General features: G+C 38.6%; 1 protein-coding gene across 2 annotated transcripts in view; it reads right to left on the reverse strand.

Moving 5' to 3' along the window:
* The window catches only part of CDIN1 (CDAN1 interacting nuclease 1), a 181,382-nt gene that overhangs the window by 92,984 nt on the left and 72,150 nt on the right, over positions 1 to 16,248 (reverse strand). For both annotated transcript variants that reach the window (XR_009460202.1, XM_006272326.4), the window contains exons 6-8: positions 12,660 to 12,739; positions 12,271 to 12,320; positions 9,518 to 9,585 (exon numbers count right to left, since the gene is read on the reverse strand). Coding sequence is in view for 1 of the 2 variants with exons in the window: in XM_006272326.4 (XP_006272388.1) it covers positions 9,518 to 9,585; positions 12,271 to 12,320; positions 12,660 to 12,739 (198 nt within the window). In the remaining variant the exon portion in view is untranslated. The remainder of the gene's footprint in view (positions 1 to 9,517; positions 9,586 to 12,270; positions 12,321 to 12,659; positions 12,740 to 16,248) is intronic.

A 16,248-nucleotide genomic window follows, 5' to 3' on the forward strand; every position in this document is an offset into this window, starting at 1 on the left:
TGAAGGGGACCACCCCCCCAATCGACCAGATGCCAGGAGACTCCCTGTTTCTTGACCAGCCGCCAACCAAAAAACGATGAAAACCCCTGTCCTACATCATAAATGCAATCTTCAACTGGAAATTAAAAAAAAAAAAAGTTCTGAAAAAGTAAAAATAAAATGTCACTTTGTCCTTTCAAAATATAAGTGATAAGACTCTTTGATGCTCTGAGACACAAAATCCCTGTTTCCAGGCTCCTTACCACGTAATCAAGAACCTGGTAGTTCTCGAAGAAGTGGCTTAAAATGATACTCTCAGGTCTTCCAGGTTATTCTATACAGCATAAGGCAGGACTGTGCAGAGATATCTTTAAACTAGCCCAGTACATGGTAGTTCAGGACCATCTTTATTGCTGACCTCTGACACAAAATCTAGAACTATGAGAATTGGGCAGGCACACAAATGCAGTCTTTTCTCTAACTCAGTTTCAGTTGGAATAGCCCACTGAGGACTTCTCAGTTCTAATTTGCAAACCAGACTCAAATCTCTATTTACTGAAGTCTGCTGGGACTGTAGCTTTTGTGGAGACTGTCAATGAGTTCATTTTTTGAAAAGAAATATGCCATAGTATCTCAAAGCAATCTAGATTAATACCGGAGTACTGAGACCAAATGTCTTTACTGATTCTGACAGCTTTCTATGCTCTTTTTCAGGCAGTATGGTAGGTTCTAGTATGGGTCGGCAAAGTTGTTTTTCAGAGGTTCTAATGCTCCATTATTATTTATCATATCATAATGCCTAAGAGTTCTAGTCATGGCCCAGAACTCGCCTGGGCTAGCTGCTATATGAACACGAGATCTGCAACACTAGCGCAGAATGATTAATCATTTGCCACAAAAGCTCACTCAGGTCTATTCTGCCACCTTCTCATTCATGGGTGTACCGTTTGGGGAAACGGTGAGGCAGAACTGGCTGCAATGCTTTTAAAAAAGAATTTTGCTTACTAAGTCAAAGAAAGCTGTTGAGGCCCAATAACCTTCCCAGTGTTAGATACCTAGTCTTGGATTATTTGGGTGAACCAGAACTCAGGAGACTGATATAATGATGGTCATTCAACGTAGGGAACATGAAGATACAATAAACACTAGATCAAGGTCATCAGCAAAAGAAAAATGCCCATTATTTGTTACATACATTCAGAAATTGTCTTCCATTGGTTCTTTGGCTACTTCCAGGCCTTCAAAAAGCTAGGGTGGTACTTTTTCTCTCTTGTGCTTTGCAACCACTTTTTGGGGGTTACACAATTGTCTGTGATTTTGTTACTTTGACAGCATATGACTAGAAGCCTTTTACATCAAGATGAACCCATAGACCAATGGAAACTTCAGTTAGGGCAGAGTTTACCCGCTGGGTTTCTCACAGAAAAGAGGTGCTCCTTAGTATTCCAGTCTGAGTGAAGTTTAAGATTACTGAGAACAGGTTACATTAAAGACAGCAGGCTAGATTTTCTCACCAATTCTAAGCATCGATTAAACAGATAAGTTACAGCAATGTATACATTAGAATATAAGGAATATTAGGACCCCTGTGATACCAGAGGATCAATATAATGATATTACACTCCCTTACTTCTGCTTGTATCTTCTCCCAGTACAACCAAGGCTGGTCATAGAGGCATATGTCTTGCTCACATGCAAGTTGGGTCATTTTCTGCTCATCTTATGTAGCAAGAAATTAGTTTTATTGTGCCCCAAGCTTTAAAAGGAAGGAAACTGGTGATAGGGCAGTTTAAGTCTGGATCCTAACACACAGTCTAAGAACAGGATGCAAAATCTGTATATTTTCTAGGGGTTTTCCTAAGGACTTGGAAACGGTTTTAAGAGGAATGAAAAAAGAAAGATGTTAATCTGGGTGCTCTTAGCACCCTGATCCTTTTAGATACTGATCAAAGACTAAAATTAAAAAAAAATCACATGATGAGAATTTTAGGCACATTTACCGAAAGAAACAAGTACCACATCTTAATCTTTAATTAAGCATGACTAACTGGAGTACTTCAATACACTTAGAATTAACTCCCTTATTTATAGTTTTATGCAATGATGAATTAAACCCAACTTATATTTGCCGAAAATTTGGATTTGATGGTACAAATTTCTTAGCACTTTTTTATCTGTAAAGAGGAAGTCAATGCCTCTCCTAAGTCATGAGTCATTAAAAATTAACTCTGATTTATGTAGTGCAAAAGCTTGCACAAGCCACAGAAATGACAATTATTTGAGTTGAAGGATCCTTTAGCGAGCTATCTAGTCTATCCCCTTGCATTGTGGCAGGATTGATTTCATTAATCCCTCTACCATCCTTGATAGATGAGGCTAGCCTTGAATTTTTCAGTGAAGGTGATTCCACAATCTTCCCTGGCAGCCTGTTCCCATACTTACTGTTCCTAGAACTGCACAATTTTTCTACCATTTAACTTCATCTTTCCAACTGCAGCTGAAGGCTGCTACCAATAATACTCATTCACTAATGTTTATTCACTCTTATTCTGTAGTAGGAATAACTAGTTCGACTGTCATGGATTCCCCCAGGGAATTTTCTGGTCTCACTGAGTACCCCTTGAGGCCAGCCCAGGAATGGCTTTTGGGGCAGGGGGGGCAATGGCTTCTTCTAATTCTAAGATCACAACCTTTCAGTCCCTGACCCTCCCAGGTTATCTGTGGCTTTGCCACAGAAAGCTCCCAAGGGAGGAACTTTACCTCTTGATAGGGAGACATGCATTCTGATGTTTCCAAGCAACAAAAAAACAGACAGATCCTTTCAAATAAAAGCATTTTTACTAGGACAAAGGCCATGTATCCAGAGGTTCTTTGTTCCCTCTAAAGGGTGAAGCAGTCTTTATGCCCCAATCAACCCTGCCCCAATCAACCCTGAGCACACCACAGTTGTTCAGATGTTTGCTCACTTCAGACTCTTCACCCTTTCCAGACCCACAGCCCTCTTATCATGCTGTTCTGCCCACTGTGATGATTATTTCAGTCCCCTTCCCCTGATACTTCTGAGGCTCCTCTTCTAAAGGATGAGTACCAAAGCCCCTCTAAAGCATCAACATGGCTATTCAATTTTCTGTTAATGTTTGAGCTCCAACTTGTCTTGTCCTTCACCTACACAGCTCTGGGACTTAGCAGGGACTCTATTAACCCTTCCTTCCCCATGTACAAACTAGTCAGGGAAACTGGCATTTTTAACAAGAACGTAATTTATGAGAAATTACATAAATATTATAGTAAAATTATAATCATTTTATCAGTATTTTCTAAAATACCTTTGTTAAATTATATCTGTTCTCATTACTTTTTTTATCTACACTGAAAAGTTTCAGTACTCTTAATTCTCCTCCTAGATAATATTAGCAAATATTTCCTGACTTCTCATTCTTTTAGGATTATTTTGTTTTCACTTTAGGCACCTAATTGACATGGATATAGCTGTATAACTATAGTTTTGGGCATTTTTGTTGTGTGCACATGGCTAATGAGAATGCTCAGTAGGACTGCACTATGGCCTAGCAGGTATGCAGCAAAACAGGGTTGCCTAGGTATGTGCATAAGGGCAGGTAAGACCTGAAATTTAGTTGCAGAAAAACCATGACTAGCAGATCTTGGATGCTAACCAGATTCATAAAAGGGACTGGGCAAAGTTTTGGAGGAAAAATGCATCAGAAGCTACTGAGTATGAGAGGTAGGGGTATTGACTCTGAATCAGAACTTCCTGGACCTTAAATGCTGGAGGCTGCAAGTGGAAGAGGAACAGTGGAAAAAAACCTCTTCTTTTTAGCATCCACACTCTGCCACTGTGTTGCACAGGATACTGGGCAAGAACGACCCATGTTCTGATCCAGTAAAAGGCAGCTCTTACATTCTTATAGCTGGAGGAAGAGGATGGCTCCCCATATTTTAGTCCAACAGCCTAGTGGTTAGGGCACATACCCAAATGCTAGGCTTCTCTCACTCAGAGGGGATTTGGACATACAGCTCCTGCTTCCCAACTAAGTGTTTTAACCACCAGACTATATGTTAGGCATTTTTTAGACCCTTCTGCTTCCCAATTTTTGAGGCTGGCCTTGATATAAAAGAGAGATGGGAAGTGACAACAAAATGACATACCATGAAGAAAATGTAAACTGTCACGGCTCAGGAAGTAGAAACAACTGACCAAGAATACAAAATGGGGACTAACTGCATAGATAGAAACATTGGCAAGAAGGACTGACTGTTTCAGTGGATCACAAATATATCACGACTCAGCAATCTGATGCAGTTATTAAAAAAGCCAATTTTGGGCTGCATTACCAGAAGTATAACTGTAAGATATAACAGTATCACTCTATGAGACCTCAACTTAAGTACTGAATGGGGAAACTGGAGAGAGAGTGATAATAAGGGGGGTGGAATGTAAGTTCTATGAGAAGAGGTTGAGAGAGCAAGGTATGTTTGGTTTGATGAAAAGGAGATTAAGGTTAAGTACACACATTCAGATGATCTGGGAGAATTGTCCTAGGTTTATTTACCTGGGAGAAAAACATACATGGAGATGCCTATATAGATTGATGAGGAGCAGAGAAATCTTGCAGAGCTTATTCTGTGCAGCCAGGGGGGTCCTGTGAACACATATCAGTGTGCTCTGCAGGCTCCCTTAGTTTGCCTGGAGAAAGAGGGCATTATTGCACAGGGCAGCCCTGATTGGCTGACCTAAACTGCTCCTGTTCAGCCTGTCTCTACCTATATACAGCACAATGTGCGGGTTGAGAAGGGGTTGTGTTCTACTCCTTCCTCATCTGGAGCAGTTAAGTCCAGACCAAGTGACATACTGCCTCCCTTGGAAGGGGGTAGCGGGGAAGAGGGTGAAAGCACAGCATCCAGGACTATGCTGCAGCTTCTCTCAGGAAGGAAACAGTACAGACTGTCACTCTCCCAGAAACAATTTAAAACTGGTTGTTTCTGGGTTATTTTTCTCCCAGAGTGGCCATTTTTGCCCTGGGAGAAAAATCCTAAACATTTGTATATTCGTGACTTCTACTAGGAGAGCAACTATTCCAGTAGAAACTGAATACTGGAACATGACATTCCAGTACATGGCCCAAAGGGGAACATGACAGCAGGCTTCAAATATTTGAAAGGCTACTATAAAAAAGATGGAGAATAACTGTTGTTCTTTGCCACAGAGAGCAGGACACCAAGCACTGGATTCAAATTGAAGCAAAGTGGATTTAGACTAAATCTCAGGAAAAAGAATTGTTGTCAGAACAGAAACATAATGCAACAAGCTATCCAATGGACTTATAAAATATTCTTCAATGGAGGGTTTGAAGAAGAGGCTGGATAGGTATTGGGATAATGTAAAAATAATGCATCCTGTACCTGTGCAGGCAGTTGGATTGTAACACCTTTAAGGTCCTTTTAAACTTTCTGATTCTTTATATGAGGAAGGTGATAGGCAGAATGAAGCAAATTCGAGTGTGCTTTGCATCTGAATGTAACACAAGATAAAGATCTTGATTTTGTTAGCAGATGGTTCTCAGATGATTTTAAAGCCCAGAAGTGTTCTGCAAATAAATCAGGTGTGACACAGACCAAGCAGAACAACATGCATTTGGTCAGTTGTTGGTAACTATGACTTGCTGTAGGGCTGGAAAAGGAAGAGCAAGGAAGAAACTGGCAGCTGTATGCCACATTCATATCAGTGACCAGTAGACAGTGTGGAAGAGATGAAGATGGATTTCTAGACTTTATGTGGAAGTAAGAAAAGACAAATAGGGAGATTAAGAGATGTTTCAAGTGTATATACAATAAAGAAGCAGCCTGTCTTCCTCATAGCAGATTTGTGGATGGTGGAAATGAGTATTTGTGACAGGGGGCATGCTTGGGGCCGGATCTCACGCTGGCCCACCCACTTGTCTCTATGGGGCAGTCCTCCCAGTCTTGCCTACCACAACTTTGCTGTTCCCATAACCTGGTGGAAAATGCAGGAGACTGCCCATTACATACCCTGATGCCAGGGGATGCTATCTGCAGCTCCGAACCTTCCCTACACTACAGCCCATGCCTCGCAGATGGCATTCACAAGATACTCATGCCCCACACCATGACTGGTGCTCCAGGGTTTCACAGGGACTCTCACTCCTCCCTGGAGCAGCAGGTCATTGTGCTTGCTACAGGTCTTACTTTTGACCCACACTCTGCCTCCTAGCGATGGAAGACTTCCTGGCATCAGGACTCGCCCCTCACGCTCTGGCTGAGCGTTCCCCCCTGCTTCTTGGCCTCTGGCCCAAACTACTCCCTCAGCCTCTCTCTGGCCCACCCCTGGGGTTCCTACTATGACCTCTCTAGGGCCTCTACACCATGCCCCTCTCCAGGGTCCTCTCATCATCTTCACAACTGAGTCCTTCTCCCGGGGGTTGGCCCATGTGCTGCCCTTCAGGCTGTCCCACAGCCCTATACAGCACACCCCCTTGGGTTGTGCCCTATGCAGCACACTTAACCCTCTTCCAAGCCCTCACTACCACCCCCTCTCTGGGATTACACATCCCCCTCCTTTGGGACTCTGGGCTACTTTCCCCTGTGGAGGCTCAGGTGGCCATAGCTGTGTCTAGCCCCCTTGTACCCAGTGTTGTTGTTGTTGGGGCTCAGGGTTAAGGCACCCTGACCAACCTTTCACTGGGGTGGTAACTGGACTGGCATTTCCTGGGGACTCCTGCACCACCAGGAGCCCCATCATGCCATCCATCCCTGGCAGGGTGCAGTTTTAGGTCATTCCCAGGACCAAGAGCCTCCTAGCCATCCCCATAAGCTTTTGCCCTTACCTCCTAGATGTTTCTTACAGCCTTTCAGCCAGGCAATGTTTCTGCCCAGCTGCCAGCAGCAAACTGCTATGTTTATACAGGCAGCCAGTGTTTTAAAATGACTGCCACAACCAAGCACCTGCTGGCTGCTTGACTCAACCCTTAAAGTGGTGGGCACTGCAAGTGCACTGCCACAGTATTTTTTCTGAATTGTATTTGAAAAGCAAGGGAGATAGTTCCCTCTAGGACAAGAGTGTCAAGCTCACCCTGTTCTCTTGGCCAGATCCAGACTACAGAGCTCCTCGTGTTCTGTATCTGGGGAAGGAGTGATGCCAGGGCCAGTGGCAGAGGCAGTGGATCAAGCAGTGGCAGGCCAACTGGTAACACAACCTGCAGTCATGCCTTCCCACCCCCTGTCACCCACGGCCACACCCAACATGACCCTGCAGCTCTGGATTCAGCAGTGTGCCCCACCCCCAAATTTCCTAGAGCTTCAGTAGCTCTGCAGGCCATAGAGAATGGCTCCACGGGCAAGATCCAGTCTCAGGGCCGTATGTTTGTCTTCACAGACTCTAGCTGTAGGATTACGGTTGATGAGATATATGGCACAGTAAAAGTTGCCATTAGTTTTAGCCTCAGTAGAAGTTTCTAGATTTTCTAATCTTGTTTTGAACACTTCTGTTTATAGAGGAATTTTTTTCAATGTTAACTATTCTCAGTGAAATGTAGCAGAAACAGATTTTTTGTGTGAGGATGATTTACAACCTGCTTATTTATAGTGGACTGCCAAAGTAAGGACAAGCCATTCAGTGGATTGCTGCAGTTTTTACTTTGATAGGTGTTGCTTCTCCACTCAGCTGGAGTTCATCAGTAGTCCCACACAGCTAACATGAGAAGGAGTGCCATTTGAAATAAAAGCTACAGCAAACAACTGGAGCACATCTGCATTATGTGCAGCTGTTTACTGCGGCTGTAAGCCCTCAGTGGTTCACCTGATGGTTTTCAAACCTTGATTTTTTACAAGTGGGTAGGGTCAGGCAAGGAATCTGACCTCATGAAGAATCCAGGTTCTTCTGTATTTTGTCTCTCATTCTTTAATCAGAAAGCAGAAGCTGCAGCAGAGGGTCATGAAAGAGAGACAGGTGCCCTCGGCACAGAGCAGGAAGGACTCAGCACTGCAGAAGGGACCGGGAGCCCATAGAGATGGCCACGTTGAAAGCAAGAGACCGCTACTCTTAAAGGTTGCCAACCCCTGATTTAGTGGATTAGCCATGGGCTTAGGAAACATGATGTATTTTCTAGCTCTGGTTTCCAATATGGATTTACTGTGTGACCATGGACATATTACAGAATGTTATTTTTAAGCTTGAGGGATGTCAAAACTCAGGAAGGCTTATAATCAAAAGGTTGTTTTTGTTTTCTTCTTTTTTTTTTTAAACTGCTACATATGAATAACTGCATAGTAGCTGGAGTGAGGCTATGACAAAGCCTTAGTTATTTCATTTACTAAATACGTATTAATACAACATCTAGAAAACAACAAGAAACTATGCATTGTTTTATTTTTATTTTTCTGACAAGAGTAAATTATACCGTTCATCACAGCCACAGCCCGTGTTTAAAATGTGTAACTCCTATTCTGAAATAACTACTGCCTGCAGTTATCCTTCAGTTCTATATTTTTGTATCATAATACTTATTGATTTTGGTTCAGTTTTTTAAATTTTGTAATATCATATTCTATTTTAATTATATCTTCTCAACCGTCTCCGATTTCCTATTCTACTATGTTCTATTCAGTTCCTTTGTCCACTAAGATTGTTATCCTAGAAAAAAAATTGGCATGACTAGCTTTGGAGAAATACATATTATTTGGTATCCATCACCCTATTTTCTGTTCATTTTTGTGGATATACAATATTATTTAAGACAGGCCATTGGTGACAGACAAAACTAACATGTTATGTGACCCTTCAACACCAGAAATTTCTACTACCACCTTTTACTATAGTTGAGTGTTGTATGCATCTTATTTCAATATCATCTCACCACATAATTTCTTATTCCTAGAATTTCTATCTTAATTTATAATAACAAATTATTTTAAAGGTTCATACATTGCATTTAATAGTGATTAATATATTCTGCTTAAATTGTTTTAAAAGAGAGAAAAAAAAACTATCATCAAGGTAACATCTTCTAGAATAAACCCTTAAAATAACTTTAAAAATAGGGAATGGGGAAAGATTCAGTGCATTAGCTAAAAAATATCAGGAAAAACTGCATATGTAGCTAAACATGTGAACTCTTCTAGCAGTTTTTTTTTAATACATAAAGCATTTTGAAGCTAATATTTCTTATGCTTTCTTCTAAATCTCATAAGGGCAAGATTATGGCTAATATCTCATGACACCAAAAGTAATACTGCAGCAGATATTAAAGCATTTTTTTCAGCTACTTATTCTATAAAATATTAATTGCAAGTCTGTGCATGTGCTGTATATACAGGGTATTAGGTAACTGAGTTCCTCCTCAGTTCTAAATCAATAAAGATAACATGTACAGCATCAATCATTTTTTTACTCTTCCTTTACTACATAATACAATGTGGGCAGAAGCTTCTTTTTTCTTAAGTAAACAGTCACTGAGATCTTTGAAGCTAAGATATCATAGGTTAGATTCTACAAGAGTCTTACCTAGGAAAGAGAGATTTTTCTTCAGAAGCATTTCTCGTAGCAAGACTTCATGTTCATGTCCAATAGCACTGATGGTTTTAAGTTAAGAAAAGCAAGGTGTTTGGAATATAGCGAAGTTCAGAACAGTATTACAGTTAGAATAATTCACATTAAAACATACTAGCCTATATATCTGTTGAGTGATCAATGATTTAGATGCAGAGGTTGAGACCTCTCAAAGGGGTCTGATTTTGAAAGGGGAATTGGTTAGTATTTTCCATAATCAGTCCACTTTATGATATGTGAAGTGGAATACCCCAAAGTCAAGGCCATTAGTTATTTCTTAAAAATGATGCTGGTCTCTGAAACAGAACAAATATAAAACAGACTTGGAAATGAGAAAATGCAGATATAATGAACAACTTTTCTCAGTATCCTCAGAAACTGTAATTCCTCACTATATTTTTAAAGACAAAAATGAAAAACTGTGAGAGAAAAATACATCCCTATTAAGCTAGATATGGATTTATTGAATTACAGGCTGGTTCTGGGCTCCATATTTAGGCAAAGTTCCCACTGAATTCAATGACTGTTTTCCCCAAGTACAAAGAATAAAGAAGTTGGATTTTGTTCTTTACTCCTTAAAATAGTTCACACTTTTAAGATAAGTACTGAAGCCAACTGATGCATCTCACTATAACAAAATGGCCTTTTAATTGATTTTGGTTACATAAACAACAGTATACTGGGTAGGGCAAAATAAAGTACTTTAGTGTAGGATCCCCAATCTTGCCACTCCACTGACAATGTGTGATCAAAATTTATCATTATGACTAATATATGCAATGCATAATGCTGGATAACCCCAATTTCTCTGCCCAGAGGTAGACTGCTAGTACTTCCAAGTTGTTCTTGACTGGAAGCTTCTATAAAAGGAGAATCTGTAACTGAAATTTTAAAACAATTCCAAATTCTGTTTACGATATCTTATACTGACTTATAACTTTCAGAAAACCTTACCATTATAATCAGTTATACTAATTTTTTTACTAGGTTTTACTGTTGAATTGCAAGAAAAGTAATCATAAAGAATCACTTTACACATATATATCATTTTCTCTATCAAATGAAATCATGTACTACATTAAACTATACTGGCAAGGACAGAGCCAAAAAAGGAAAATGAATGATGGCAAAAATATAAGACAAATACTGCAAACAGAATTTATAATGCACCATAAGCAGAAACACTTAGACTTAGTTTATAATAATACCCATTATTGATGTATGGCAGTGACCATGGGGCAAAACTTGTAAATAACCTCACAAGCCATTTTCCAACTCGTGCAATCCAGCAGCCTAGTTTCCCGTAAGCATCTGAACTATTACTGAAAAATAGCCTCCTGGCATTTACAAAGAGGTTGACTTCATACTTTAGTCCATGCATATATAATTGGATAGTTATATTTAAAATCAATATGCAATCCTTCAGAAGACATTATGCTTTTAAAACCTTAACTTTAAATTGATTTTTAACTATTTTATGTGCTTTAAAATTAACATCTAATTCAGCAACATGTACTCACAGATAATGCATTCACACAGCTAAATATCACTGTACTTTTCTGTAACAACCAGGGTTGACTAATTTTTCATTAGTCCTAATAACATCGTATTTTGTTATGTAGGCTTATTTGAAAAAAAGGGATGGAACTTTCTGGGTTGTAAAAAAAGTCTTTTTTTTTTTTTTTTTTTTTTAGCAATTTACTATAAGTAGAGATACTTAGAATAATGCATTTATTCGCAAATAAACACCAGAAGAGTACATCCAGATTTGTTACAAGAATACAAACCTTATACACCACCACATTTTGGATATTAGCTTAAGATAAAAAAGCTACGACCATATCAAATTAATAAACTTGTGTGTCATTGTATTTCTTGTCAATAGTAGTCACAGTGAATCCTCAAATCACATAATTAAAAATATATTTGAAATCTTGTCCTGCTCCAATTAAAGTTAGAGAGAACAGGACTGAATCCTTACTAAATAATACACATAGTAAACCTGAATATGATGCAATAAAAACCTCTTTTCCTAACAGCTACATACACCATGACTGTAAAATGTGCTGGAAGAGACCTGTCTCCTGCAGGAAGTAACAGTAGTCAATGGTTTCCCATGCAAAACTTGCAGGCACTGTTGCCAGCCACCTGACCTACTGTCACATGGTAAAATTCACATGGTAAAATTCCTACTCTGTTCATTCTGGAACGCTCTCTAATTTCTCATTAAAAATAGGTTCCCTTTATCCTTATGTCCCAGCTTCCTTTAAGAAGAGGAGACAGAACTGCACAGGTATGGCAGATACAGCTTTTAAAACTTTAATCGATCAGTACTTAAACTGAACTTTGAAAAATCCAAATAAAATGTCAAACTAGTTAACAATATTGTAATATTACAGTGCCAATAGAACTCAATGGCTTTATAGAAGGAAAGATGTGCATTTCATTTAATAAATACAAAGAGGTTTCAACTAGGCATATGAATGTACAGCTACTGAACTGACAACTTTCCTTGGCCTATCTGATTTTAGTTAAAACAGTATAAGAGAAAGGTCTGAAGTGACCGTCTAGTTGATTGAATATAAAATAAAGGAGTATGAAATGTGTTTTGTGAAGCAGAACTTTATGTCAGGTTAAAGCTAGACACATCTCCTCCACAGAGTCTAAGCTCGTCAATTGTGCACCTAAAATTTTATGGGAAAGGATACTGTTTGATGCAGTCCACCAGTGGTCCATAACAACAGTCATTCACAGTACACTGCAGACAAATAAGAGAAGTAGTATAGTGATAGGCAACTACAAAACTATTATAGTTAAACAGTATCTTAAAAACAGTAATTACTTTTCCTCAAAAAGGCTATCAAAGGCTGTTCAGATTTAATCACAGAAAACAAAAATTGCATGCTTTTTATTCACTATAAAAGCAAGCTATTAAAAAGTGAAACGCTCTCCTCACAAATATTGCATTGCCATTTATGGTGCACCCTGACCTCAGTGATAGTTTATGATGACAGTAATTAAATGAAGTTTAAAATCCTTTACTCTGCTAGGCAGATAACAGCATTGCCACTGAAAAAAAGATGGCTGTGATTAATACCTGATAGACCTGATTTGCTAGAACTCCATCTGGAATCTGAGAAGGGTCCCGTAACATACTGTTTATAAGAGTCTTGGATGCTATGGAATAAAAAAACATTAGTTAGGAGTAAACATATCACTAGCCAGCTCTCGAACAGTGAAAAACATTTTTATAAAAGCAAAGTATTGTTTAAACACCTAGCTGCAGTACACTGCCGTATACCATATTTTCTAGTTATTTACCTATTCCTATATGAGCTTACTCTGATAATCTCAGAAACAACGGTATGTTACAAACAATGAGCCAGAATTGAGCCTCCGTTATGCTTGTGCATCCTCAGTAAGCAAGATGAGCCTCTATGCCAGTGGTTTTGAATCTGTGGTCTGAGGACCTCCTATGCCCAAGATAACTATGATCAATCAAAAGTATGTGAATACCCACACTTACAATTCAAAGGGGTCCACACTTCCATTTTAAATTTCCAAAGGGGTCCACACCTCCATTGAAAAATATGTAGGGGTCCGCAAATAAAAAAAGGTTGAAAACTACTGAACTATGCCTAGGAAACATTTCTATATAAACTACCTAGTTTTTAAAAGATTAGAGGAGGTACGTGGAATCTTAGTTGGGGTCAAATATATTTAAAGTCCTTGGTCTGAACAATTTCAGCAGGAGATAAGAACTTTAAAATTCCTCTTTGACAGTTTTCAAATTAGTGCTTTATTTGGTTAACACCAGTACACTTGCTCAACTGTAAAAGTTGGTTGGAGACTGTAAATGCAGCGTACTGCACTATTTTCAAACACAAAGATATATTTTCTAATTGTTTATTAATAATAAATAAATAAAGCCTCTTAATCTCAGCTGTTTAAAATTATACTGTAGAAAAAAATCATCTTGCTGAACAAATGGGATTTTTAAAGGCCATTATAATAAAACACTTATTTTTTCTTATTTTCACTTTTAAATACAGTCTGTAAAAGTCTAATAGCCTGTTGCCTCTGTTGGACTTTACTCAAGGCACTTTAAAATTAAAATTAACTACTAATATGAAGTGAATTTTTTGCTTCTAGAATGGGAGTTAAAAAAGCCTGTCTTTACTTTGGCTTCTTAGATAACAAAATTTACAAACTTCAGAACTTTTGCCAGTGGAAGAATTTCTAAGGAGGCCAGTGGTATATCTAAAGCAAGTAGACTTTTAAATGTAGACAAAGCCCAGTATTATTGAGATTTCCAACTCCCTCAGAATTTTTTTGCCAGACATTATTTTTGTCCCAGTAAAACATCCGATAAAGTGGGGCAGCTACCTGCAGCCATATGTTCAGGATTGTTGTCCCACTAAAAAAATGGCCAACCTGGCTTCAAAATTGTGGATCTGCAACAAAAAAGATGTTTAAAAGAGCATCATCTTTGTTGCAGGAAGGTTTTTAACAAGTTGGCAAATACTCCTGTTCATCAATATCCCATAGCCTGATTTTCTCCTTCCTTCTCCCTCCCCGCCAAAAGGCAGGTTTTTGGAACCAGGGATCAGATCCCAATTGCACCATATTGCACACACAGGTGGCAAGCAGCAAGCCAGTCAGCTGATCCATGCTCCCAGTCTTGGGAGCACATTGGTGTCCAGGGTTTCAAAGCCCCCACGACTGAAAGTGCTGATCTCCTGACTGCCACTCCCAGTCTCAGGGGTGCACCAGAGTCTTTGGCTCTGATGTACACCTGAGGCTGGACCTGGCAGCTGATTAGGGCTTCCAGGCTTAGAAGTGCACTGGACTCCCTCGACTGATTCATGCTTGAGGCTGGGAGTCCCAATCAGCTCCCGCTCCCACCTTCTAATGCATCCCAAAGGCTGGAGTGAAGATAAGCTTATGCCTGGCCACATGTTCAATTTAAGATGTTAAAGGAACCAGCCACAAAATTACGACACACATTTTTTGTAATAACTTTGTGGCTTATTCTTTGTTTTACTGTGCTGTTAATTGCAATAACATATGGCCAGGTTACTACTTAAGATGTGATGAACTGGTTAATCACGTCTTAAGTGTAATGTCTGCCAGAAGCCTCAGGATAAATACCACTACCTTCTTTCCAGCATTTGCTCTTTAATTTTAAAAGACTGACTGTACACCCCTGAAGTTAATGACTGTTGCAGATTATAAACTATGACAATGGGAATCTCTAATGGGATCTCTAGGTGTTGCAGTAATGCAAACAACATATAGCTAATAATGTACTTAAGTAATAATGAAATGGTTGCACTGTCAAATCTCTTCTTAGACTAAAAGGAGAGAGATAATTTTTTGATCTCTAGTGTTCAGTTAAAAATAATGCCTTATAATAAATGCAATTTTTTTTCTCTATTTACAAAGTTATGTATCTGTTATGTATATAAATATAAAAATCATTATAAAATGGATTAAAGGATCTCTAATAGAGTTATAAAATGAACACTTTTTTTGCAGAAAAAGAGTAGCAAAGAAAATGATACTGACTAACCATGATGGCCAATGTTTGTCCAAGTGTTCATGATTTTACATAAAACTCAATCAATAAATTATAAAATGCCATTGGTCATGTATCTTTCAGCACTAGCATTTCCTGTCAATAAAAATGTTTTATAGGTCACATATGCAGATAGTATTCTTTCCAAAATAACAAAGGGGACCAAATAGATCCCATCCATATAATATGTTTTAGAACAATCTAACCTCACCCTACAGCAATCTAATCACACTGATCTGAGTTTGATGTATCTCTCTATCTTCCATTAAGATTAGCAACAAAAGTTTTTAATGGAATTCAAACACATTATATATTAGACTTTATATAAACAAGCCACATAAGGAAAAAGTTTTGCTAGTGAGTTCATATGCACATTTGTAGTTTACCTCGGCTATCTGAGATATCTGGTATCCCGAATTCCAGAATGAATTATACCTGAATTAATTTTATAATGTTTTTCTGTCTCTCAACTTCTTTCCCACTTATTTGAGAGAGAACACTAAACAGTACTTGAGAGCTGTGAGCATTCAAGACTTGAGTGAAATGAAATATTATATTTCAAAAACTCTGTTTTTGCATATTGCAATAGAATTTGAAGGGACAAAACCCATGAAGCTTGGACTATATTTGTATAATTTGGAGTAAAGGCATGAAAATATTAAAGTCAGAAGATTTGAATACATTCTTAGTCATGTGGTAGCATTTACCACACTGCAAAACTGGAATTATTTAGAATGGAACAGGTTGCAGCCAGAGGGGAATTGTTTAAAATGCAAGAATTTGAAGGGTATACAAGAACAAATTCTCCTTTCTTGGGATCATAAAAGAAAAGCAAATAAATGGCTTATACAACATGAAAGTATTGGTTAATAAATTAAGAACAAATAAAAGTAAATGAATATGGTACACAATAGAATTCACCAGTGCAAGAGGCCACTGAGTCAAATATTATGGCTGGAATTATGAATTGGTCAACTTATTTTATGACTAGCAGCTGCATTTGTAGTTGCATGATAAGATACAGATACCTAGGTTCTGCTTCAGTTAATGGGTCACTATAGAGAAATGGAAGACTTCACTTTCATCCCATGTACTGAACAACTGGCAA

Source organism: Alligator mississippiensis, chromosome 2 (genome assembly GCF_030867095.1).
Source record: "Alligator mississippiensis isolate rAllMis1 chromosome 2, rAllMis1, whole genome shotgun sequence".
In the NCBI taxonomy this organism is placed as follows: Eukaryota; Metazoa; Chordata; order Crocodylia; family Alligatoridae; genus Alligator; species Alligator mississippiensis.